We start from the raw sequence: 27,376 nt of genomic DNA on the forward strand, positions 1-27,376 counted from the left end.
TATTAACAAACTCCCCCCCTCCCCCCCCACCACCACCTATCCAGAACAGTGTAACAAAAACCCAGCCAGAGAAGAAGGAAGAAATAAGATAAAATTGAACTACAGATAAAAAAGTCAATAAAATAAATGAATGACAGCAAGGAAAAAACAAAACACCCCCCCCCCCCCCCCACACACACACACATTAAGCGATAGTATGCAGATTTAAACCATGTTATTGTATCATGTAATATTATTTCTTATAAATCTAAGCTAATCAGCAAAGGTTTGCAGCTTTGTGAAACAAGCCCTGGCAATAGATTTAGAAATACTGATTTTGAATAACAGATTAAAATGAATGCTTTGATTGAAATCTAGAATTTCTTATTGTTAGTAAATGACCTGGACCCCTTGTCTGGGGCTCTCCTCAGCTCTTTCACGGTTTCCCCTCCGTTGGTCTTCCTTGGACTCTTGCACTCTGGTGGTCTCTGGATGTCTGGAGTCTGGATCTCCTCCATACCTGCTTCATGCCCTGGGGGACGGGGCTATGGCTCCCCACTCCCTCTGGCAGGTCGTTACATGAAGAAACCTTTTGAATACAAGCGCGCTCATGCTCACAGGTGTACACACGGTGTTCACAGACACAAACTACACTTTTCTTGGCTGCTACCTCAAAGCACACTGTGCTCTGTCAATCTTACGTATATATGTGTGTGCGCGTATATATATATATATATATATATATGTGTGTGTGTGTGTGTGTGTGTGTGTGTGTATTTTTTGCCCCCACATCTTTTTTCTTTCCCTCCCTCCCTCTCTTTCTTTCTCCCTTTCCTTTCCCCCAGTCATGTCTGTCCCATGTGTAACAACTGAAAATCAAATCAAATAAATAACAAAGGTCAATCAAATGGACCAATATGGTCCACTTGGCATAGTAAATCTGTTGAGCATCTTTCTTGGACTTCAGGCAACAATTCTGATGGCAAAAGAACCAAACGGGACAGGTGGAGAACCCCCCCCCCCCCCCCCCTCCCAAAACAAAACAAAAAAAGTAAATGACCTGGAAACAATCATGTTAATCTTGAACAAGTAAGCAAGGTTTTTGATCCTGATTAATGTTTACTTCGTTGAATTGAACGGAAACTAAACTAACCAGCTTCCTGTCAATCTTGGATCTGATGCCTGTATACTGTGTGTTCCCGTCCATCTAAGATCTAGAATCTGGAAGATAACTTAGATCAGCGTATATTTACTGATGTGGATTAATTTCTGTATGGCATCAAAGATGAAAAGCACAAAATCAGACGTGATGTCTTGCACAAGGCTAAATGCTATTTGTCTTGGCCTTGGTTGTGCAACACTGGGAGCAATGTGGTGTGCCTCGATGCTCGGGGAAGGAGGGCATTCCGGTTCACCATTTTTATCCACATTTCTCCCTCCCCTTGTTAGCAACTGTGTTACAGCCATCTTATAGCCATTCTCCTCCTCATTTTCAAACTGACTGTCAGACTCTAATTAGGAGGTTTTACTTTGTCAAAGAGTCTAGCCTTCCTGTACTGAAGGGAAAAATGTATAGGAATATTGTAGGGGACAGGTGTAGGTGCTTGTAGTCAAACAATGTTGGGACCTTGTGTGGAAAAAGTAGGAGCAGAAAGACGAAGCACAAACACACCCCCATCACTCCACACACACAGTAGGGCATGGAGGAGGAGAAGAGAGTGAAGGGACACAGCACCTACCCTCGAGTCTAGTGGACCACATGTGCAATATAAATATGCAGGGGTGGGGAGGTGCAGAGTGAAGTAAGTGGAAACTTGTTATTGTCTATGTTGTGAAAGTGAACCACAGGCAAGGAAGTTGAGCTTGGAATAATAATAATAAATTGCATATTTCTTTCGTTTGGGACACACTGAAAACAAAAAACAGCGGTTAAATGAGCAGAAATTTCGCACTTTTTACATCGACGGACACGGCTCCCAGAGTTGCCCTCTCGCGATTTTTCGAGAATTTTTCCAACGAGAGTTCAACCGGAAGTAAATAGTATTCATGGCATAGTAACCACTAGTGAGAGGGGACGAAATAGCAATTTAAGCGCGGATGCTATTTAATTCATCGAACTGAAATCGTTTGTAAACTTCAGAGTTAGCAGCTTCAGCGTTGAGAGGCAACAGACCTCCCTCCACCACCGGCGTTTCGATAATAAACACAGCAGAAGGGTGGCGGGATTGTGCAGCACGCTCGGGGCCTGGAAAGACGTGTGCTAGCCCAGCCAACGTTACGCTGCGTTAACGCGGCAGTCAAGCTAACGTCACGTTTAGCATCACAGTCTGTCCACTGAAGCTGCTAGTTTCACCAGCTAATGTCAGCTGTGCTTTTACACAGATAAACAGCATCAGCCCCGATTAGCTTTAACTGTGGCGGTGGTCGAGGAAAGGCTCCTTTGGATCTAAGATGATCATTGAAAACCTCGATGCCTTGAAAACATGGCTGTCTGAAACCCTCGAGCCCATGTAAGTATGGTTAGCCATTAGCCAAAAGGCTTTAGTAAATTTAGTTTAGTCGGAGTTACACAAACTACTTAAATGAATGGGGGCTTGAAAGAGTAAATTTTGCTCCAGTAAAGGTCCCGTTGCTTTATTGACATTTTACTGAAGTAAAAATTAATTTTGGTTGTGAAAAAAGTTGCCAAATTAAAATGTACTCCGAGTAAACATAATGTGTTGCGCCTTTAAAAGGGTAAGGGAGAGGAAAAGCTGTTACATGGTAATAATGTGGTGATAATATGGTGGTTAACCATGTCCTGTAATATAAGATACATGATTAGAACATTCTTAGTCTACGAAAAAGTGTCCTTAATATACGAAACAGTACTAAGTCCCTTTTGCTTAAACTCTGCTGCATGTGCAAAATACCACTGGTCAAATATATAATTATATAACTGCTTTCCTCAGTACAGCCAGCCTAGAAATAACCAGATTAAATAACAAAACTGTCACACTGTGTCCCCAAACTTGATTCAGCAACATTAAAAATGCACGTCACATAACCAAGCAGCTTTATAAAGAACAATAAGGAGATGTAATAAATCAAGGCAGCACAGAGTTGCAAATAATATATTGTTAACTCTTAATTCCTGGTATCACTTACAAGAAAAGCTAAACAAAGTACTAACTGAGTCAGTTATTTATTTATGTTATTTAAGCTTTAAATGAGCCAGAACCAATAACATTTCCTACCAACAACAGCAAAGCTACTGCCTGCTTTTGTGGTGTATTGTAAATTCAGTGGATACAGTTAGTTAACTCACCTGCATTTTGCAGCTTTCATAAACGACTGTGTCCTCCCAACACGTATTGTCACAGACAAATTGTCTGGTTTTAAAAGGAAATCTTGTTCAAGTGTTATATGGATTTCTTTCTTAACGATTGCAGCTGTGATGCAGACCCTTCTGCGCTCGCCAAGTATGTTGTTGCGTTGGTGAAGAAGGACAAAAGTGAAAAGGAACTTAAAGCCCTTTGTATAGACCAGCTGGATGTATTTCTTCAGAAAGGTAATTATTAAAGCTTTATTTTCCAAGCCCCATTACCTTTATCATGTGATCCTGAATGTTATTTGACTCTGGTTTAAAATATTATTCTATTACTTTTTTTTTCTTTCCAGAAACCCAGCCATTTGTGGATAAGCTGTTTGAAGCCGTTAACAACAAAAGCTACCTCCCACAGCTTGAGCAGCCACCCTCTGTGATCAAAGTTGAGAAAGAAGAGCAGAAGAAAGATGAGGTTATCTTCTTTTAATGTCAAGAATTTCAAACAGCCTGAGTACCCAAAGATTATTAACATCAGTTAAATGCACACTTGCTAAACAGTATGAGCAACCAGTTTAAATAGGCACCTTTTTTTTCTTGTTCAGGCAAATCGTGAAGACGAACGAGACAAGAAATTTTTGCGACGCGTGAATCACAGCCCCCCACAATCAAGTTCTCGCTACAGCAGAGACAGCAGGTGTGTGCATTTGCCTGTTCTCATTTAGAAAAAACAAAACAAAAACCATGTCAACATGTGTTTTTCTTTCACTCATTTCACTCATTGTTTAAAAAAAAAAAAATTTTCAGGAGAGGAGATGACCGTAAGCGAGACGATCGCTCCAGGAAGAGGGATTATGATCGCAACCCGCCGAGAAGGGACTCTTACCGTGAACGCTACAATCGCAGAAGAGGGCGCAGCCGCAGTTACAGTCGTAGTCGTAGCCGAAGCAGGAGCTGGAGCAAAGACCGTATCCGAGACCGTGACAGAGACAGGGAAAGAGACAGGGATCGAGATCGCACCAGGAGCCGGTCCCTCAGTAGAACTCGGTCGAGAAGCAGAAGTCGAGGTAAGAACCTGATTAACTCAGGTTGTAAAAATATCAGTATTTTTCTTTTTAATGTGCGAACATGCCAACTTCATTACAGATCTTAGAACATCTTATTTTTCCTGGAGATGTATTTGTTTGGTATAGGTGTGTATTTCCTCTGGTATGAATTTACCCAATCTTAAGAATTCAATAGGATTTCCTGAATAGTTCACTGTATATGATGATCTACCAGTGCTGAGCAGTTAAAGAGAAAAAGGATCAAACTAAAAACGGTGTACCTGATTCACAGGTCTGATTTGTCACTTTTGTATATGTGTTAGTGATTTAAAGCCATGTGGCCTTTCTTTTCTCTCTAGAACGAGACTCTGGAAAGTTGAAGTATGACCATGAACGAGGGGACAGGTCAGAGAGTGGTGATGGATATACCCCAGCTGCTCTTGTCTCCACTGCAACCACTTCACACTTCCCTGTGCCAACACTGAGCAGCACTATTACAGTCATTGCTCCCACACATCATCACAGCAACAACACCACAGAGAGCTGGTCAGACTTCCATCCCGAGCACCCTATGGATCGGGTCCCTTTCAACAGGGGGCCTCCCCCTCAACAGAGAAATCGATGCCGTGACTATGACGGTAAGGACAGCTGATATTAAATATATATATATATATGTATATAAAAATATATTAAATGTGTTCTGTTTTGTTCTTGGACGTTGTATATTTGTTTGTTCTACATAGCTCTGTTTCCTTTTGCAGAAAAGGGATTCTGCATGCAGGGGGATCTGTGTCCTTTCGATCACGGAAGTGATCCCGTTGTAGTGGAGGATGTCAATTTGCCCAGTATGTTGCCCTTCCAACCTCCACCAATTCCAGGTGTGGAGCCACCACCACCCCCAGGCCTCCCACCACCACCACCTCTCATGAACCCACCACCTGTGAACCTTCGGCCACCTGTGCCCCCTCCAGGTGCCCTTCCACCTAGCCTCCCACCCATTGCAGGTAGAGATTCAGATAATAATTGCTGTATTTCCTCTTTTTTCCTGACACTTTGATTCAAGGTTTTAAAAAGTACTAATAGGTTGAATTAGCATTAAAGCAATTTTAAAGTTTAGGGACTTTTTTAAGTCATCAAATAAATTCTTTATGCTTAAAACTACAAAGTGATATATCGCTACAGAAAAGGGCTACCAAAGATGTTAACTCTTGCTTTATCTGGCACAGGTCCCCCCCCTCCTCTTCCTCCACTGCAACCAGCAGGCATGGATGGTCCTCCCAATTCCATCACCAGCTCCGTTCCCACCATTGTCACCTCTGGGATGCGCTCCTCGCTTCCACCACTCTCAAGGCCACTCTTCAACTCTGGTAATGTCTCTAATCTCTTATGTAGTCTATATAATTTTAGATTTATAAATTGGTTGCTGTACTTTACCCCAGTATTTTATGAGCTAAATGATCCTCTCTCTGCTGATCAGATCACTATGACATAGACGTGTACAATCCCGAGGCCCCCAGCATCACCAATACTTCCAGGCAGATCTATCGTCACCGGGTCAATGCCCAGAGACCCAACCTGATTGGTCTCACTATGGGGGAGGTCGATCAGCCACACAGAGGTATTTTAAACCATTTGAACTTTGAAAAGACTGTCCTCAGTTATATGTGCATTTCATCTACTGCAATCAGAAGTGTTTCTCTAGACTTGTATTCTCCTTTTATGAGCCACATGTGTTGGTCTCAGAAATTAACCTATCAGTGTTTGTTCCAGCAGACAAGATTCCCAACAACAGTATGAGAATTGTCATGGAATCTGATTCGAGGAAGAGACCCGCTCCATCTCATGATGGAGGGCTGCCCACCAAGAAACCTTGGTTTGACAAGTAAGAAACACTTTGTTTTTGTTTGTATTTTTTCTATAGTATGTAAATGGCCTGTATTTGTATAGCGTTTTACTAGTCCCTAAGGACCCCAAAGCGCTTTACACATTCAGTCATCCACCCATTCACACACACATTCACACAACAGCACATGTAAAGAGGGGTATAATTTGACACATGTGAATTGGTTAATTTTCTCCTCTCTGCTCAGAATCAACTTTAATAAACCCAACCACCAGGGCAGCCACAAAAGGGCTCAGTTTACTCCTAACGCCAAGCTGCTTGTTCGGCAAATTCCCCCCGAGCTCAACAACATCAGCAAACTCAACGAGCATTTCAGCAAGTTTGGAACCATCGTCAACCTGCAGGTCAGTTTCCGGATATGGATGTCCCGGCTTTGATCGTTGTTGGTTATTAACACGTGTAACCACAGTATAGCGCAATCATATATGCTGTTCAGTTGGTGATTGATGTGTGAACAGTATGCATGCATGGATCTGGTATTAAAAGGTTAAAGAGTCACACATGGTTTGTCTAGTGGTTTAGATTAATCTTCTAGGTTGTCTTTTAGAAATAAAATATAAAATTATGCCATAAAGCTATTTGAGTAACATGATTTGCAACAGCTCTGGTCCAACATAAATCTGACAGGCAATATCAATAAAGATATCACATGTCAAAATAAGAGATTGACTGCTAAGGTATCTTCAAAAACAACTGCGTACTCTTTTACAAAATACATTGATGTAGTTTTAGGCTTTGAAGGATTGGACAGTAAAAGGTAAACATAATGACTCTTGGGATGATCAGGTGGAACTAACACCATGTAACTGCTCTTGTGTCCGTTTAGGAATCAAATAATGTTGAATTAACTCTTTATCTCATAAAGATGACTTTTGATAACTTCCCCTCTACCCTTAACGACAAGTTTTGACACCTCAGTATATATCAATCAAGACGTTTCCTGGAAGCAGCATAGGCAGAAACTACCCTCGCTAACTTCTAATGCACACCGAATTATTTTGTTTTATAAGGAGGCCTGAAGTATAACGGAAACCACTCACTACATCTTGAAAGCCCTACTAGGCTTTCAAGATGTAAAGAGTTAAAATTTCAGAGTCCGATAAAGCCCCTCGTTGTGTTATCAGGTTTGTTTGCAAGAAAACTGACTTTGATCGTGTCTATGTGCTACTGTTAAGGCAAATATCCAGATATTGGCTTTAAGCTGCTATATTTCTGTAAGTTCAGCTAAAGCTGAAGATAAATCTGTGTCATGAGTGAAGCTGATGTTTGCGAGTGACTTAGCTGACCACAGCTCATCACACACACATTGTTATCCCCTTGAGTGACCGTGGTTTTCAGATTGTAATGTGTTGTCCTCTGTCTGTTTTAAAAATGGTTTTAAATGTTTTTACAGGTGGCCTACCAGAGTGACCCTGAGGGGGCACTGATACAGTTTTCCTCTCCTGATGAGGCAAAGCGGGCCATGCAAAGCACTGAGGCGGTTCTCAACAACCGTTTCATCAGGGTACACTGGTTTCGTGAGGATGGAAACGATGCCCAGGGCCAGTCTCAGTTACAGCAGCAGTTACAGCCACAGGTAGCCACTGTTAAAGTCAGCCGTCTCTCATAACACGCTTTTGCAGACTGTTATCTTTACACAAGCAACTGCTTTTCCTCTAATTTTCTTTAAAATAGGAGGCACTTGCAAACCAGTGGATTCATTGTGATTACAGATTCACAGTAATACAAGTTCCTCTAACTTAATCAGCTTAAACAAGAACACACCACAGCCAATGTTAATGTTTTAAGGTGTGAAATGTATTTCCTGTTTTAAGGGTATTTTTTGATAATTTGCAAGAACTAGACACTGTGCCACATTGTCTTCTCTTGGCTCTCTTTTTGCAATGTAGAAAACTCGGCGGCTGTAATACCTGTCATTTCTGCACGTACAGCACAAAGAACTTGTTTTGCTGTCTAAAAAAATAAATGCAGCGAATCTGGAAGAGGGACAGCCTATTTATCCGCTAAAATGCCTTCCATTTCACAATTGTACACCGTCTTTGTTTTTCAGCAGCCTCCAGCCACTTCCCTGAAGCAGTCTGTCAAAGACCGTCTGGGACCCATGCTGCCCCAGAATTCAGGGCCCGGTCAGGAATCCGGTGCAGCCTCACAGGTGTGTGTAGGCGGTCTTGCTGAGGATGTGTTTTGTTGCGTGTACTTGTCAAAATTTGCCCGAGGTCTGTATAAACATTTCCCCCCTTTTTGACCCCCTCCCCACACCCCTTTTGTGCAGAATCCCACTAAGCTGTCAGTGAAGGATCGTCTAGGCTTCTGTACAAAACCAGCAGCTCCAATTGAAAAAGTAAGTCTCCACTCTGTGTTCAGAAGTCTTTGCGTCCCTTTTAAAATGTTCTCCTTCTCTTGCAAATGTAATTGTTTTCTCTCAGTTTCAGGTGTGTTCAACGTCCATGGGACTCACAAAGACTGTGTACAATCCTGCTGTCCTGAAGACAGCACAAAGGACCTCAGAGGAAGCTTTGAAGAAGAAACAGGTGAGAAATGGATGGAAATTTGGAGGGGCAGTGATTTATAAGTCGAGCAAAAAAACTGTATCCTATCCCCATTTCTAATTACACAGGAAGCTCTAAAACTGCAGCAAGATGTGAGGAAGAAGAAGCAGGAAATATTGGAGAAGCACATTGAGACACAAAAGGTAAGATGCAGAAGGAATAAAGGCTTCTGTTGCTCAGTGTTAATTTGCATAGATTTGGATGATTTGAGTAAGATTATTATGGTTTTTTTTTTTAACATTTATTTTCACCTCAAGTGTAATTATTCAAATATGGAGACATCAGCAAATGTTAAACTTGTATTTCTCTGCTTATGTCTGCTGCAGCTCCTGATATCCAAACTTGAGAAGAACAAATCAATGAAGGCAGAGGATAAAGCCAAGATCATGGAAACTTTGGACATGTTAACAAAGAGCATCACCAAACTGCAAGAGGAGATAAAATTAATCTCAAGCAACAGCAACCCACTGCGGATAGCAAAAAGCAAGGCCCAGGTAGTGCTACCTAAAAGAAGAAATACACCGATATGGTCAAACAAAAGCCAACTGATAAGAACCTGATGGATTATTATTGATTTGATCTTGATTTCAGTGATTGAGTTTTTTCTCTCCTTTTTCTTCTAGTATATCACAGAAAATGGTTGTAACTTGCTGTTGCTGTTAGATTCTCCCACACTTGATATATTTGCTTGTTTTCTGTTTTAATTTAAAATTCTAGTTGATGGCCAGCATTTATTTTTATTAAATCTGCTTTCACTCACAGGCACAGAAAGAACTGCTGGATGCACAGCTGGATCTGTATAAGAAGACTCAGGCTGGAGAGGACACAGCCCTGTTGAAGATCAAATATACCCAGCTGCAAATTGAGGTATTGAATTTAAAAAAAAAAAGAAAGAGGGCAAGCTTGAAACCATGTATAAAAATGCTGCTTGCACAGTAGCCACTTGAGGGCAGACTTGTTCTTGGAATTTCAAATGATGAAACATAATCTCCACTCCAGCTGTGTTCTGATGTGCTCTGATTGTTTTCTTTCAGGCAGCTAAACGGGGGCTGCTGTCACCAGGGCGGGGCCGGGGTGTCCATCCTCGGGGCCGCGGTGCCGTCAGGGCTCGGGGAAGGGGCTCTAGGGGGCGAGGAAGAGGTGTGCCGCTGCACGCAGTCGTGGATCATCGACCAAGAGCGCTGAAAATTTCTGGTTTCAACGACACAGACCGCATAGATTTGCTACCACACTTTGCTGTAAGTGAACCTAAAACGGAAAAAACAGACATTTGATAGCAGCCACTGTGCTGTGTAACAGTGTAAAATGACAGGATGTTAAAGTTTTACGTTTGGTGAGCATACAGTGCTCATCTAAAGATAATCATAATAATACATTTAAGAGAAGATATTAAAAATATTGACACTGTTTAGTATATAGCTGTGTTATATAAGGTGTAAAAAATATTCCATATTCATAATTTCCAGTGAGCTTAACACTGTCTACACTGCTTCCTCTGCATTTTAACCAACTGTAGGTTAACAGCAGGCCACGTTGCTGGTTTGTTAGGAACATTTTCCTCACTGTTGTGATGTATTAGTTTGTTCAATGACCAAAATGCTTTGCTTTCCCAATCCTGTAGCAATTTGGAGAAATTGAAGATTGCCGGATTGACGAGGGTAACCTGTCCGCGGTCATCACGTACAAGACGAGAGCGGAAGCAGAGCAGGTGATGCACTTTAACATTCAAACAGTGAAATGTCTGTTTCATTTTTTTCTGCATTATGGCTCGTCCTTGGATTAGCAAGGATAAGGCACAAAGACCAGCAGCTAAGCCTGATGTTGACACCTGCCCCCCCTCTGTCTGCTTTATGTTGTCCACCTGCAGGCGGCTCTTCACGGAGTGAAATTTAATAACCAGACTTTGCGCCTGGCTTGGCATAAGCCTGTCACCACTCTCACTACTGCGGATGCTGACGAAGCAGAACCTGAGGAAGATGAGGTTTGTGGATGTTTCTCACCTTGCCTTAGTGTTGGCACTGTTGATTCAGTGTGGGGGATTTTCTGACACGTGAGTCACGAGGAGAGCATTAGACTTATTTCTTCCTCATGCTGCTATTAAATCCACTTGGAAATATTTTCTTTAGTGAGGACTTTTTTAGATGTGCTCATCTCAGTAAAACTTATCAAATATGTTTCTTGTATTTAACAGCCACAAGGGGGAGCTCTTACACATCAATGCAGGAACTGTACTAGGATTGTACTGATCAGCCAAAATATTAAAACCAGCTGCTTAATATTGCATCCCATCACCCCTACTCTCCCATACTTAACCCATCATGGCACTGGGCTACAGATTCAATGGCAATGGCAATTTGTGGATCAGGATTTCTTCCATTCCATACTCCTCGGCCCAGCTGACATCATTTTGGACGTTTCTGGGGATGAAAAAATGTTGTTGTAGATGTCACGCTTCTGACTGCCCAGGGTTTCCCATCAGAGTATTGCATTTTCACTAGATGATCATTGTTGATTCACTTTATCTGTTTGTGGTTTTAATATTGTGGCTGATCACACTGATCAGCCACAATAACAGTGCTGGTCAGTGAAATTCGCACAGCCCCTCATACCTTGATTACTCTCAGATGGAGAATTTAGTTTGTCTTAGGACCTTTTTAGAAAGAAACAGATGTGTTGTGGAGTTTTCTGCACTTTTTAAGCACGTGTAGTAATCTCAGTTTCTTTTCTTCTGTCCTATCAGTACCCAGAAGAGTCTCTAAGCGATGATGCGCTGCTGGCGGACGACGATGAGGAAGAAGACGACAACGAGCCTCGCCCCTGGCGCAGATGAGGCTCACTCAGATGTTTTTTTGTTTGTTTGTTTTCTTTTCTTCCTGTGGTTACACTGGTGTGGAGGACAAGTGGAACTTTAGAGAAGATTTCAATGCTTGCTTATAAATCAGCAAGACACATTTCACTTTGGCTAGATGTGTTTTTTTCCCCTAGAATTGCTGTAACTGGCAGAAAAACCATGTACAAGTTTAATGAATTTCATTGTGTATACCAGATGCAACAGTGCTGATTTTTTTTTTTTATTGCTCTTAATGTAGACTGTTTTTTTTCTTTCATATTTGGGTTCACAGAATACAATTAGTTTGTTGGGACATATGACAGCTGATCACTGAAAGACACATTTTTTTGAGTTCCTAAAAATAAAAAAAAAGCTGTGTTATAATTTAAACCAATGACAGTAGCTTTTGCAGAATAGTGTTAGGTTGACTGGTTTAAACGCTTGTGTGTAAATATTTTATGAATGAGTTTAATTGATTTGTATGAAAGCTTGGCTTCTAAGTTCTTTGCTTTACTTTGGATTGTACAAAAAAATAAAGAATTGAAATGGTCTAAAACATGCTGCCAAAAAAAAAAAAATCCCTCCCCCGTTTCCCAAAAGAAAAAACAAAACAATTGGCAGTGGGGAAAAAAAAAAAAGCAGCCAAAAAAAGAGCTGAAAAAAGACCATTTCAACAAACCAAAAAAAACCTTCATCTTCACCTAAGAGCAAACTTCCTAAAAAACCCCAAACAAACTCAACAGCTTTAACTGGAACTGGTAAGTGCCATGTAGCACCAAATGGCATATAAAGGTAAGGCAGACATCATGCTGTATATCTGTTTTTGCAAAAAAACCAAAACATTTGGAAACTGATTCAATCTAAAATTCAATCTTTTTTTTTTTTTTTTTGTAGGAGCTGTCAGTGTGCTGCAGCTTCAACACATCCTTCTCTAAGAAGCGTCAACATTTTACGCTAATCTTGTCATGTTGTATCGACTGTATCAGTCTTTATTTGGTGCCAAGCTCAATGTGATGCTGTATTAAAATACAGAAATATTTTATAAATTGGGGATTGATTATTGTGTGACATTAAGATATATGCAAAAAGTTCGAGTTTGACAGAACTTTGTTTACATCGCACACTGCTGTGCTGTTTGTAACGGGAGTAATTGTGTTTAAAAATTGAACACAACAGTATTAAGTAACAGTTTTGTTTTCTGTAATGATGCATCATTTTGATGAAACAGCCTTGTGAATCTGTGTAATAGCTTAGTGTTGACTTTACGTGTAATTCTGGATTTTGTTCTTGTACCAAAAAACTTTCAGAGCAGTCGTCTGTTCCACTTGAGGTTTTTGTGCTTTTTGTTAAATGAAGAGCCTGTTACTGATAGTAGCAGTCAAATGCAGGTATCCATTTAAACCATGGCAGTGTTCATGGTGAGCCTCAATACCAAAAGTCTTTGAGCAACGTGGGCCATAAGAGAGTGTCGTATAATTTGGTTGGTTAGTTTTTGGGCTGACACATTTTTTGTAGTTCTGCCACTGTACCTCCACAGTGGGCTTTGAATCAAACAAAGTGAATAACATTCTGCTTTAATTTAGGGGTTTAGCAAAGCATTACGTTAACTTTTAAGGTAACAAATCCATTTTTAGAGGCACAAAAAAAATTAGACACTTGACTGGTTAACAGTTTAAAGGTCAGGTGAGTCCTGTTTCCTTGTTATTTCATGATAAATGAAATGGATAAAAATGATACAAGAACCATGCCACATTATCTATCATATAAACTAAGGCAATTTTTATTGCATGGGTGTGTATGGCTGCTGGTGGAATCAAGTCACTATTGTTTATTGATCTAACTGCTGATAGAACTAGTGGGATGAGCTGTGGCGTGCATAGGCCTTTACCCTCTGCTCACATTTCAGTGCTTCACAGTGCAGATGGATAATCACCTGAAACATACTGTAGGAGGAAAAAAAATCGTCACCTGATCCCAACTTAAAAGAACATGCTTTACAGTTAGCGAAGACAAACCCGATGACAAAAACACTCACGAACAAGCAGCGCCTGAAGGTAACTGCAACTGTGCAGGCCTAGCAGAACATCTCAAGTGAGACATTTGGAGATGCCCATGTGTTCTAGACTTCAGGCAGTAATTCACTGCAAAGGATTTTCATCCAAGTATTGATACAAATCCTTATATTTGAGGATTATTGTCTTTTGTTCAGTTGCTTTTGAGCCTCTGAAAATGAAAGCAATGTATAAAAACTAGAGATGGACCGATCCGATATTACCTATCGGTATCAGTCCGATACTGACCTAAATTACTGGATCGGATATCGGAGAAAAATAAAAAATGTAATCCGATCCATTAAATATCACGAAAGCACCTCACAAAACTTGCAACACGCCGTAACTCACCTCAGAACGTATGCATCACGTGATAGAGCAGCTGTGGCATGCAGGACCTGTCGGTGGTCTGGATAGCATTTGGAGCTTCGCTAGCAACCTGGCATTTCATCTCCGACAAAGTTATCCCTGAGAGAAGTAAAGCAAGTGTGTAAGTCCATCTCTGAATGTTTGTAAAGCATTCCTGCGTTAAGCTTAACAAGCGACTGCCTCTCGCTCTCCGGCTGCTACTTCAATCGTGAAACTGCTTAAATCAGCTGATCGGCTTTTCTGTCGCGAGTCTGTCTCTCGTTTGTTTTTGGCCCACTTTGCGCCAGAAAGAGGAAACCAGCGGCTGAACAACAGCAGCACGTTTAAGCTTGATAAGCTGTTGTTAGAATTTATTTAATATTACTTTCTACTCCAGGATCTTTTTCTACGTAGCTGACGGGTGGTAACTGTGCAGGGGCGGATCTAGCAAAGTTTAGCCAGGGGGGCCGATAGGGCATTAACTGGGAAAAGGGGGCACAAAGACATACTTTTCTTTCTTATTCTCATTTAAAATGTCGAGCTTTTAATAAATAATTATCTGACACCCAAAGTTTTAATTTGATGTAAAATGAATAGAAGTCAATTACTGTACATAGTGACTATTAAGTCTAATATATATACCCTAGTAAGCTATAGTACTTTTTCCTTTGGGAAGGTACCATCTGTGCAGTCTGCAATTTTGTTGAAGAAAGATGTTGAATCTATTTAATATTTCTTGAAAAATAATTGATTTCTGTGCATTTTTTTTCACACTGCATCAAATTAAGGTTGATTACGTCGATTAAGCATCATGAGGTGGCGCGTGAGGGGTGGTTCCCTATTTTTTATTTATTTAATTTTGTTGTTGCTGGGAGTTGGAACCCTATTAGTTAGGTTGCTTAATATTTACGCTAAGTACTCTTTAAAATACCAGAATAGGGAGGATGGTGTAGGTCTAAGTTTATTAGATTGATCAGTATTGCTGAACTATGAAATATTTTTTTTGTATACAGGTATAACAGAATAGCTTTAGTGTAGTTGTTGTTTTAAACTTGAGTATGAACTTGCAGACTTGCAAAATGCAGCAAGATATTTTAAAAAACAGTTTTGTTGATTAAAAAACACTATATCGGATTCATATCGGTATCGGCAGATATCCAAATTTATGATATCGGTATCGGACATAAAAAAGTGGTATCGTGCCATCTCTAATAAAAACTTAATAAAAGTTGATTCAAAGCTGAAAGGCTGCACTTTACCTCGATTTTTTGATTGAAAAATCTACTGTGGCGGTGTACCAAACAGTTACAGACCAAACTGTATTCAGGGTAGGTCTTGCTTAATTGATCAAGATGACACAGACCTGTCACTAAACAAGACACATTATATGAAAGAAGGCCAGAAAATGTTGGGAAGCTAAAAACTACATCAAGTATTTGAAAATAATGGCTAATGTGTGCTTACTTAGACCCTTCATTTTAAACATCAATGAATGTGAGTGGCGGTGTTTGGCTAACAGGAATTTTGCTTACTGTACGGTGTTTGTAGCATGCACTACACCTGCAGAGAGGCACTTCACAATCCCTCAGCCATGAATGAGATGGGACAAATAACCCAATCAGCGTTCTCTAGTTCATTGTTCCTCTGCCACCCCCGGTGCCTGTCAGGCTTGCAGAGATAATTGTGAGAAATCAGATTTGCTCTCTTAGAATATCTGCTGTTCATCATTTAAACCCTTTCCCCCTGTGCCACCACCAGAAACACGTTCCCTCATCCCTCGATCTCTCAGTATGGGAGTGCTTCCGCCTCCTCCTGCCCTCATTTACCTATGGTGCCACCAAAACTCGTGCAATCGTATTCTTTGATAACACAACCAGCTGTGCTTTGACCTGCACACTTGTGTTCTTGAAGCAAGGCCTGGTAGATCTAACTTGTGAAGTTACTGCTTTGATTGACATAGATTTTCCTGACAGTTATTTAATAGCACTTCATGGAAGAGCTGTATGAATGAATGAAAATTTGGAGTTTGTGTCCCAGGGAGTGTGCAGCTGTGACCAGCATGCAGAAATGTCCGAACCTGCCTCCCTATTGTGTCTCAGTCGGAAGAGTCTATTTATACACTCCATGTGAGCTCTGAAAATATGGGATAACAAGTTTACAGCCTCGATGTCATCCATTATATACAATTTTACTTTCTGATTTGTGTCAAAGAGACAAATGGCATCAAAACTTGGAATAAACTCCGTCGTGTTTTTTTTCTTTCTCCTATATAGAAATGGAAAAATAAAATCCTTTTACTGTGATGTGCAAAATGCAAAACCAGTGGCAATGATTTGCAAAGCTTTCCAATTAATTACAATATTGTCAATTACATTATTGTTCATATTATTAATAATATTACTAATTAAAATAGAACATTTAACAGAGAACATTTAAAATGTGGAAACAAATATTCATTGTTTTCATTTTTGACATTTTGGCTCCTTTGTCTTCTTCTTTTATAATTCCTCAAATGATTTTAACATGTGACGCCTACAGATTACAGATGTGTCCATTGAGCACATCTCCCACTACCAAATACAAGCAGAAAGTGAAGCATTGATGGTGCCTTCACATGCTTTCAATGCCTAATGCACTAATGCTCCTCCATATGATTCTAGATGCTCTCTTTTGAATTGTTCAGTGAAACCCAACTGCAAGATCATTCTTCTGCTTAGAGAATACTACTACTACTACTACTAATAATAAATCTTGTAGCACGACAAAGTTAATAAATGTAAGAATTTAACAGTTGTGTAGAAACTGTTAAAATGTACTTGTTATTTTTCAGGCATATAATAATTTGAATTCAGTAACAAACTGTTACTGACAAAACAGTTTTTATTGCCAAATTTGAGTGGCCACACTGGACTCCTCAGAGAAGTCAGAAATTAATCAAACATAACACATAATCATATTTTTTCTGTTCAGGAATGCAAGTAGTAATGATTGTATTTTGGCACCTTAATTAAAAAAAATCATCTTCAGCTTTTTGCGAAATAGGAGATTTGGAAATTGTTTAGTAGTAACCGATTTCTCTAACATTTATTACAGTAGTTATATATATACTTTGCTCATTTCCTCTTCTCAGATTAGCCTGTTGTTGTATTTGTGGAACAGTGTTGCCAGCAGGGATGTTGCTGACTGCCCTCTGGTGGATAAACTAAGCAATGTCAACACTCATAACTTTGTTGAAGGGTGTTTTTCCTCATCTCTACTTTACTTTTTTATCAGTTTTTATTTATTTATCAGGTTTTATAAATTCCGATCCAGATAGATCAGCAATGAATTAATGTTGGCCAATAATATTGGCTTGTTAACAAAAAAACAAACAAACAACCCCCCCCCCCCCCCAAAAAAAAAAACAACAACAACCACAATAATGGCACATCTCTAATTCTCAACACTTGATACATTATCTTTGTACTATTTTCAGTGAAATATGGACTTAAAATAATAAAATAGTCACTTGATTCTGCTTTTTGTTTACATTTTACACAATGCCTTGACTTTTTTTTGTTAAAAATAGGGTTGAATGTGTAACTTAAAAAAAGGCAAGATATGTGTTGAAAGCCCCACTTTTGTTTGCTTGGAGATAAGCTGCCTGTCAGTGAAAGTGATTGTAGTTTCTTTTTGAAGCCCTAAGGGCCTCAAGAAGTCGGTCACACAGATATGAATCATCTAGGAAAATGCATCACATTAGTGACTTGTAATGTATTCAGATTAATTTGAATAATATTCCTGCCTCTTTTACAACACAAAAACACTGCTGCATGCCAGCTAATACCAATTACTACAATGCCAATTTGGTAGATGTACAAAAATGATCCTAATGGATGTGCAAATGCAATCTTTTGGTCATTAATTGTGTGTTGCTTTATCAATTTAAGGTGGCAATCTGTAGAAAGTGTTTCTGATCTTAAATCACTTATGACCCCTCCCGACATTGCTGCTCTGAGCTTTCACACGCCTCGCTCCTATTGCTACAATGCCAGTTCTCTGTAACACTATTAATATTTTATGCGATCACGAGCTTCCATAAGCAAATTTCAGTCCCTAGCAAGTTGAGCCAAAGCATGATTAATTTAGTATTTATACCCCGACAACCCTTTAAACAACACAAGGCCCCCGGCCACAAAGCAAGGCACAGTTTGAAACAAAACTAGCAGCCTCTAAATCATAATCAGCACAGTCATTCAGGATTATTTGAGTTTGGGGACTCATTTTTTTCTGTAACAGCAGCTGCAGTTCTGGTGTGGAATCAGTGGGTTTGTGGATGGAAGCCACAGACAAGACAAAACTTTTGTTTTTGTTAGATATGGCTTTCCATCAGTGCCAGTTTTTTCAGAAATATTGCTGTATTAGACTTAACAAAGCCCTGTGACGTCATCTGTTGACAGCAGATTACAGGTATCACTCTCTCAGACAACACAGAATCAAGACACAGCTGCCCCGAAACCGCAGATCAGAAAGAGCTGATCCTTTAGTCACTGTGCTGAGATTGCAGCGCTGCAGCTAATCTGTTTACATGTGAAAACAAGGCAACACCTGGAGCTGAACTTTTGCTTTTTGGTTTCACTGAAACAGAACTGCTTTGTTTCTTTGTTTCTGTAAATTTAGACCTATGTATGTTTTTTCTTCCATACACTCTTTACCTTACATCATACCGACAAGCCTATTTAAGATCTGGTCATTAAGATCTCAACTCAATGATATAGGATAAACAAGGGTGATAATTACCTGTTATTCTTCAATTTCACAATATTTGTTATTGACAAATACACATTACCATCCACATATCAATAACTAATTAATAACATACAAATTAAATGTAATTAAATGATAACTGATAAAATGTGATTTTTAAAAAAATATTGTTTGCATGTATGTATGTATTTCACATTTTAACTTGGCATAGAGAGATGTGAGTTTAACTAAAAGTCCTACTTAGGACCCTGAAACTGACCTCACCTGAAACTGTTGCAAGTCGCAGAAGTAAATCTATGTTTTCATGTTACAGGGCTAATTATATACACATTTACGTTTATATTTAATGATTTGATATTTATACATTTACACATATTATTTTAAATCAGTAATAATAAATTGTGTTGAATCTACCTAGTTTATTTTTCCATATTTACCTAATTGTAGGACTTCCTGGCTTCTCATTGGTTAGTGAAGTTACATGGGGAGTCTAAACAAGGTTGTGTTGTTAAGTGTAGCAAGAGGAAAGGTCTTCATCTTGCTGTTTTCTAATAACTTAGAGAGATTTAGTACCATATAATGAACCCTCATGTTACACTGTCATCAATTTATTTAAACCTGTGCTTCTCCTACTGGGAAATTTCTTAATTCCTTCAATAGAAAAGGCCTCTCAGTCACAATGTAATCTGATCATACTCATATTTCAAAACCTGTATGTAGTGCATGCTTTGAGGCCAAATCTAAGACACAAGGATAAGTACATAAGAAGTTGCATGACTAACAGCTAAAGTGAAAGCTAGTCATGTGCCTGGACACTACAAGTTGCTCTTTGATGCCTTACCTGCAGTCTTCTCATCCCTGCAAGGATAACTGTGTGTTTCAGTACGTCATTCAGAATCTAATAAGACTACACATTAACATGATCACTGCACAGTTCAGCTTCATTAAAGATAATCTCTGCGCAGACTCCTTCGGACAGGGCAGGCCACGCCCCCTGTATTCTCTTCTGCTATTGATCAGTACAGTGATTTGCAGCATGTAATCCAATGCTCTGTGACAGGCTGTAACTGAGGTTAAAGATGGCAATTTAATTATGTGTCAGAGGTCATATTAAAGGCTGACCCCTTGACCCATTACCAAGAATGATAGTGATAACCTTTTGTTATTGTTTAAACTAAGCAACATAACAGGCGAGTAGGAGGACGCAGTAAAGTGATGCAATAAATTGGATTTTCAGAGGAAATGAGAATTCAAATGTTATATTATCAGCTTTTGTTGTCTGACTTTTTTTTTTTACTAGCACTCTACAGTGGATGCATTGGAATAATACAGTTTTACAAGCTTGTTGCATTATTTATATAAAAAAAAAGTATGTGTGAATATCTTGCATTTGCTTGGTAATTTGGAAATCTGTTCTACATCTGTTTCTTTGTGTTTGTCATTTAGGAATCCATAAAAAGTATTATCTGAAAGAAATAAACATCACACAAAATGTTGAAATGAAAGACATCGCTCAATAATTGTAATCACAGCTTTAATTAAATGTACATTTATTGGTTACCATCACAGTTTTAAGCCACACAATACAACTGTGTGAACATAACTGTCTGGCTCTGATGTCACAATCAGGACTGGATAGCTTAATTTAGCAGTGAGACTAGCGAGAAAAAAAAAAAAACTCAACCCAAAACAGAAACAGTCGGGCACATAACATCTGCTACACTTTAGTGCCTAAGTGCATTACACACTCTGATAACCATCTGTGTGTGCTCCTCTTATCAGGCAAGCTTCAGGTCATCCCTCACAGCAGATGAAGAAACAGCTTCTTTGCAAAAAACTGTAACACTGCTGAACTCAGATATTTCCACAGTGAATGAGAGGCCTGTGTGTACCTGTCACTGGAGTGTGGACAATATTTACTCATATGCTGCTCTAAGCTGCTGGTTATATGCAGTGTCATCAGTTCATGGCTGTCCACCAGAACATGAGGGCACTTTTGCTGCTGATACCTTTGACACCCAACCATTATCAGTATTTGTACTTTTACACAAAAAAATATTCATTCATCCCCAACATTCATTAATATTATAAAATCGAAATACTCTGTTTGAGGATGACCCTTGCAGTGTCATTGTGTTTGCTCATTGGTAATGCATTTCAGCAGCTTACTGTTGAGGTGTTCACAGAATTGTTGGATTTTGTTGGCTTTAGGTAGAGCCGGACTGAGCTATGACTGTGATTTTAAGTCTTAACGAGAAGCTAAGTGTTTTGGTAAAAAAAACTGAAATGAAATGGAAATGTTACAGTAAGTTACTGAGAGCCTCACAGGTTAGGTCTGCTTTTATCTGAGGGTAACCAACACTAGAGTTACACGAGTGGTAGATTAGATTTAACTGCTAGATTAAATGAAACATCACTCTATGAAGTAAGGCTTCACTGAAACAATATCCATTCAGAGACCAACAAAGACCGTGTCTTTGTATTTTGCAGCCGGGATGGTTTTAAATATCTCAATTAATGTCTCCTGTAAATTCCGTGTACTTTTTTTTTTGATAAAACAAATGAGTCTCTGACTTGTTTATGATGCTGTGAATGAGTACAAAGTTTTTATGTTGTGTCATTGGGCCCTTGGGTGCGAGCACTGTCTATAGCCAGCCACATATGCAAATGATTGGGCAATTGTAGATATACAAATATGTACCCATGGTCCGCGCGGCCTAATGGCCTCCCTCCCTCCCTCTGGCTGGCTCAATGGCTCATTTAGATATCTGCTTGGTTTATTATGTGAATAAGTCACGCCTGGCTTGTTACGACCCTCCAGGTTCCTGTTTCTGCTGTGTAGCTGAGATGTGTGGCGCTCAATTAGGCTGCCTGGCTGGCAGAGTTAACCCTTTGCGCCAGATAAGCTGTGTTTTTCCTCAGCCATATGGGGTTGGTACATTTTTTGGAGGGGGTGGGTTCCAGGCTGGGATCAAAAGATCAATCCTAATACACTGCTACCAAGCTGACCTCTCAGATGTAATAAAGGCGCCATCTTTCACCCTTGGGGCCTATTCGGTGCCTCCCACCCCATGAACAAACCTGGTATCTTTAAATTAGCTGACTGGCTTGCCCTGCAGGTAATTGCATTAGTTTATCAATGTTCAACACAATTTATTACTTTACTCTAGCACCACTAGGATCCTGGTGTTAATGTCCTCTGTGAGGAGACGGGGAAGAAGGCCTTTGTGTTCAAGAGTGCGTGTGAATGTGGGGGTGTCTTTGCAAATAAAGAAAAGTAAACACAATGACACCAAAGAATTCAAATTACTGCTTTATTGCCGGTCATACATTTTATCTGCGCTGGTATGCTCTTAACAGCGAGCAAGGTCTTAAATGTGCATATTTGGACCATATTATTACCTTACATTTCACTTTGCATGAGTGCACATTCATATTGCATTACCCATGTTATTTATTGGTGACCTTGCTGTTGCCTTTGAGGTGTTGGATCGGTGCCTCCTGCTCCTTTGGTATCCACCCCAGCTCTTCTCCACCCTGTCAGTGATCGTTACAGCTCCGGCACTTAAACCTCATACGACAGCAGTCTTATTTGCCTTAATAGGTGCTTCAATCAGATTGTCTTTCATTACACTAAACACAATATTACTGTCTCTACTTTTCAATAGAGTTCTCTGGCCAGAGGCAGCTGTGTGCCTCCCTCACATCTGTATGCATTATGGATCTGTCTGAGGTAATAAACAGACCCTGCTCTTATTCCTGCTTCCTGGTATCATTATTCCTTGCCCCTCAGATGGATTATAGCCCACTGTGCAACATGTAGATGAGTGGCGCTCCTCTGATTGCCTTATGGCCATCAGGCTTTGCATATTTACTGCCCATGAATCACGGTTTGCAGGAAACGCGCAGCACCATATTCCAATCCTCCTCCCTCCTCTACTTTTTATGCTCCGCTTTGTTTTACTCTTTCTCTGTCATTCGCTCTCTCATTTTCAGTTCTTTTTCTTCGTCCGTCTTTCTCTCACCCTCCTTTCGAGTTCTTCTTTCATTGTCTGTCTGTTCCCTTGATCCTGCTCCTTGCATTCCCAGCTGCTTAATTAAAACATGTATTATTAATACGGCTATATCTTTGTCCATCTTTCTTCCCCGTTCATACGACTGCTACATTAAGTGTAAATAGTTTCGCTGTAATTCCCCTTTAATGTCCCTGTTACAATCAGTGTTTCTGGTGTGCAGAGGCAAGGGAGGGCAGAAGAAAAAAAGAGGGAGAGAGTATGTGACTGGGATCACAGGCTTCTACTGTAACTTAATGTTTGATGTGTGGCTTGCATACTGCAGGCCCTGTAATTAGGTCTGTTTTGCAAGTCAAATGTATATGCTGCCAAAATGCAAAATAAGAGTTAAGAAAAGAAAGTTGCAAGATGTAGCAGGGTATGGTGTGTGTGGGTTGTTCCTACTCAGCCACAGACCCACCTTTAATTTGTTAACACTCATCCTACTGACATAGTTAACATACGTGGACGACCGATGGAGGTATCCAAGAACAATTTACTGTATGAAATTAAATATAACACCAAAATAATAATAGCAAACCTTATTTCTTCTTAAAGTCTTATTAATTATGTAATTAATGTAATCTAAAGAAGAAAAAAGAGTAGCTTTTTTATTATCTGCCAGTATTTTTGCACAGTTTATGTAATATTACTTTCAGATTTACAAATACAAACTACATTGTTATTTATCAGCTTATTTAGCTTTTGTCTATTGAAGTATCACAATTTTTAAAAATAATTTCAATTAAACACTATTTGTCTTGGATTCGTGGATTATATCAGTCAAATATACAATAACTGAAATAAATATGCAACTGGCCAGCTTGGGCATATAATCTCTCCAGCGTGTACTTGGGACCTCCATTGCATGCCCAAAACACCTTTCGATGAGGAGAAGTAGTGGCTCTACTCTGAGTGACTCCTAAATGGCCAAATGCCTCTATTTCCAACACCCTTGAGAGAAAAATCATTTCTGCTGCTTGCATCCTTGATCTTTCTTTTCAGTTGATACCCAGAACCTGTGACCACAGGGGCGGGCAAGAACACAGATCAACTGTTAAATCACCAGATTCACATTCGTGCTCAGCTCTCTCTTCACCACAACCAACCAGCGCAGTGTCATCATCAGTAATACTTATTTAAACTACTCTTACTTAAACTACTCCATTTGGGGCAGCAGTTCAAACCCTGAATCAGTGCTCCACTCGTTGCCAACAGAGAACCATAGCTTCAGACTTGGAGATGCTAATTCTCATCCCATATACTTCACATTTGTCTGGAAAATGCCCCAGTGTAAAACCAACAAAACCACATCATCTGAGAAAAACAGAGATCATATCCTTAAACCAGCCTCCACCCTTTGGCTACACCTAGAAATTATTGTCCTAAAAGTTATAAAAAGAATCAGAGACAAATGGCAGCCCTGGCAGAGATCACCAACCATGGTTGTACAGGGAATGGAAAAAACTAAACACAGCTAAAGGTAAACACACCATACATGCAGTTATAACACACAGTTTGCCTCATGCTATGCTCAGGGCATGCTGGCGTACGACAGGAGGAGCAAACAGTTGCTTCCTCCCTGTCTGTGTTTCAACAGGAAAGTAACACCTTTGTCGAGTGGATGTTCCAGCTGGACCGTCACATCAGCAGGTGAGTTTTCCATCACTCCCAGGAGGGTCATTGCTGCTCAGATTGGGGCTTGCAATGTAGCAGCAGCAGCTCTTCTTGTCATGTGTGGCATGACCAGGGCATCTATCTGTCTCTGGATGATCTGATGACATCTCCAATGTTCTGATAGTTTGGAAAACCTGTGAGTTTTTACATCCTTGATCTTTTTTTTCAGTTGACACCAAGAACGTGTGACCACAGGAAAGAATGCAGATAAGCCCATTCACTTCGACTGTTGAACTTAATAACAACTTTTAGCACCCACAGGTTTAAAGTTTTGCAGTAAATATATCTGCTTTCTTTAGAACGAATCCTCATAACATCTCCAGGTCCAAATTTGAATCTGTAATTTGTTACTCTGTGACATGATGTTTACATTGTGTAATGTTTACATGTTTAGCATACTTACAAAGAAAATAAATTAGGAGGGATCACATCACATCAGCATGATAGTGTTGTCATTGTCAGCAAGTACAGCCTGAGCCTATTCACATTTCCATTACAACTAACTGACATTAGTTGCACCAGCAACCACTGTTGTTTTCACCTACTGTACAACAGATGTTGCATAGTTCTGGAGGGAATCGCCACAGTGGTGGATCTGCAAGTTTGATCTATACCAAATTCCCTTCCTGATGCAATGCTCCAATTTTTCTGGTCTTGGGACCAGCAATGGGAGTATACTATTGGGTTTGCGTCTTGTCCTGGTCTTGAACCAGGGATCTTTTGTGTTTAAGGGGAATGTGTTCATCACTACACAGGAGCATGGTTAAATCAAAACAATGGGGATAGGCTGGAGTCTTATTTAAACATACACCACTTTCTGTCAGCCTTTGACGACTCTGATATATTGGATTACTGACCACAATCTTAAAGACTTTATGTTGAAACCAGAGTAAACCAAAATGCTAGAATGGCTGAAGTTCAAGTAGGTGTAGGTGGAAATAGGTGTTTGAAGGTTCATCAAGCAGAGTTTGGTGCATGAAGAAATAAGCAATATATATTATTAGTTCATGCACTTTCTGTCCTCTGTCAAAGGCACTTTCCTATATTTTCATCTACCCATTATGTCTAATAAGGTTGTGTTGATGCTTTACCATTTATCTGTCACGGAGTGCTTAGTCTACCATTATTGATTGGAACAGGCCAATTGACTGGGAGAGCGCTGTAAACCAGGCAATTTAAAACCTACATCCTTCATTGTCACATGATGGGCGCAGAATGAGATCCTAAGAGGCAGAATGAGTGCAGTGGCAATAAATAAAGTGAAGAAAATATAATCTGGCAGGGTGACATCGACTGTCAATAAGAGCGCCATCTCTAAAGCCATCAGCGTGATTATCAGGGCAGGGATGATGAGCTGTGGTGTGAGGTACTGCAAAAGCATGGGCCTTGTATCAGGGCCTCTGGTGAGACAGATGTTGTGCGTGAGTACTGGCACAACTATCATGTCACATGGAGGCTTGCCTGCTCCATATAGCGAGTGCGTAACAGGGAAAGAGTGTGAGGGCCTGATAATATCGTAAAACAGTGTTTAAATATTTTAATTTCATTTGTCAGAGGGGCCCCTCCCTTGTACTCCATTACCCTGACAACCATCCTTCATCAGCTGAATGAGTGCATTATTCATTAGCACTAATTATTTTCACATAATGTCTGCCCCGATATATTTAACCTCCACATTACACCCAGGATAATGGCCTTGTAAAATTGAATTGTGAGAAAGAAGTGGAGTTGGGAAGCTCATTTAAAGAACATCAGAGGGAGGAGAAAAAAAGAGTGAAGGATGTGCAGGAGGGGCTTTTTGAAGCAGCTGGAGTGGGGTGGGGTGGGGGTTGACAGGAAGAGTGTTAAGCACTTTGGGACATGGAGCCCCAGAAGTGATGGGACATTTGTTCTTGTCTCATTTGCATGCTAAGAGAAGAGCCCGGTGGTTCACTGTTGGGTTGACGAGATACCCAGATGCCCCATGGGTTGAAGGTGCCCTCCAGCAAGAGAGTTAAGATTAGCTCTCCCTGACCTGAAACAAGACCTCAACCATTAATATAAAAACATGTGACCCAGGACAGTCGGAGCAGAGTCTTGCTTTCTTTCGCCTCGATCGCCATCTCTCCCGTCTTAGTCTTTGACTCCAGTCTTTTCCCGTCTTCATCTCCACTTGCACCTCACTTTTCTTTTCTTCATGCATTTTTTCTTCTTCTGCCTTTTTTCCAAATCTTCATTCAGTTACTTACCTACATTGACTGACAGTCAGTTCTTTTCAGATATTTTCCCACTGAGAAGTATCAGGATTCCAACTTTGAAACTGATGACCAAAGAAAGATGTAGTCAGGTATTCATTTACCATTTGTATATTTGTCAATTTGTAAAATATAAACTCAAATAAGGCATGCTGCTCTGCTTGCTTGAGCTGTGATCCCCCCCACCTCACCATATACACAAAGAAAAGAAAAAAGAAACACAACATGGCTTTCATGCATCAGATTAAAAAAAGAAGAAGAAAAAACTAGAAAAGAAAATTCTGTACTATGAAATATTTTAGCTGCAAACTTTGATGAATCAGTTAGGCCCAGAGATGTAAACCACTTTAAGCCAACACTCTCTGTTTTGTATCAAAATGCAATATTTAATTTATAGTTTAAAACACACAGCAATGTTGCTGTAAGCAACTTCTCCTTGTTCACCCTACAAGGAGAGTGGGATGTAAAAATAACCAAACCAAAACAAACAAAAATTACATAAAAAATCTTAAGAGATGGCCTTGTGAAAAACTTTTGTTTCTGCAGACACATGAGAATGATCACAAACAGTCTAAATATCAAACAAATGCATGCAATTCAAAAACTAGAACAACAATTTCTTTTTTGAAATTACACAAAGTATTGTGGGATTAATTT

At 39.8% G+C, this 27,376-nt stretch overlaps 1 protein-coding gene and 1 long non-coding RNA gene across 5 annotated transcripts in view; one reads left to right on the forward strand and one right to left on the reverse strand.

The window, feature by feature from the left end:
• The first annotated feature begins 1,984 nt into the window (after positions 1 to 1,984).
• rbm26 (RNA binding motif protein 26) lies at positions 1,985 to 12,303 on the forward strand. 2 transcript variants are annotated; one of them, XM_080885417.1, is made up of 22 exons: positions 1,985 to 2,489; positions 3,411 to 3,529; positions 3,640 to 3,758; positions 3,889 to 3,980; positions 4,091 to 4,350; positions 4,689 to 4,967; positions 5,091 to 5,333; positions 5,556 to 5,696; positions 5,807 to 5,947; positions 6,100 to 6,211; positions 6,420 to 6,576; positions 7,626 to 7,808; positions 8,283 to 8,384; positions 8,505 to 8,573; positions 8,659 to 8,763; positions 8,850 to 8,924; positions 9,108 to 9,275; positions 9,544 to 9,648; positions 9,816 to 10,019; positions 10,403 to 10,489; positions 10,649 to 10,762; positions 11,522 to 12,303. In XM_080885417.1, the coding sequence occupies exons 1-22, from the start codon at positions 2,431 to 2,433 to the stop codon at positions 11,609 to 11,611; spliced, it is 3,024 nt and encodes a 1,007-aa protein (XP_080741543.1). In that variant the 5' UTR covers positions 1,985 to 2,430; the 3' UTR covers positions 11,612 to 12,303. The 2 variants fall into 2 exon arrangements, with proteins under 2 accessions (XP_080741543.1, XP_080741544.1); XM_080885418.1 differs by having other exon boundaries at positions 1,986 to 2,489; positions 6,103 to 6,211.
• A 9,766-nt stretch (positions 12,304 to 22,069) lies between these two features.
• The window catches only part of LOC308398674, a 41,924-nt gene continuing 36,617 nt past the window's right edge, over positions 22,070 to 27,376 (reverse strand). For all 3 annotated transcript variants that reach the window (XR_013972000.1, XR_013972001.1, XR_013972002.1), the window contains one exon: positions 22,070 to 26,784. This is a non-coding gene — a long non-coding RNA (uncharacterized lncRNA). The remainder of the gene's footprint in view (positions 26,785 to 27,376) is intronic.

Source organism: Rhamphochromis sp. 'chilingali' (assembly GCF_963969265.1).
Source record: "Rhamphochromis sp. 'chilingali' genome assembly, chromosome: 6".
Classification (NCBI taxonomy): Eukaryota; Metazoa; Chordata; class Actinopteri; order Cichliformes; family Cichlidae; genus Rhamphochromis; species Rhamphochromis sp. 'chilingali'.

Excerpts from the sequence above, each read along its gene's own strand:
- rbm26 (XM_080885417.1), top strand. The coding sequence starts at position 2,431 with ATGATCATTGAAAACCTCGATGCCTTGAAAACATGGCTGTCTGAAACC. Across the intron at positions 6,212-6,419 it reads AAGAAACCTTGGTTTGACAA|AATCAACTTTAATAAACCCA; the intron begins GTAAGAAACACT and ends CTCTCTGCTCAG. Across the intron at positions 9,276-9,543 it reads TAGCAAAAAGCAAGGCCCAG|GCACAGAAAGAACTGCTGGA; the intron begins GTAGTGCTACCT and ends TTTCACTCACAG.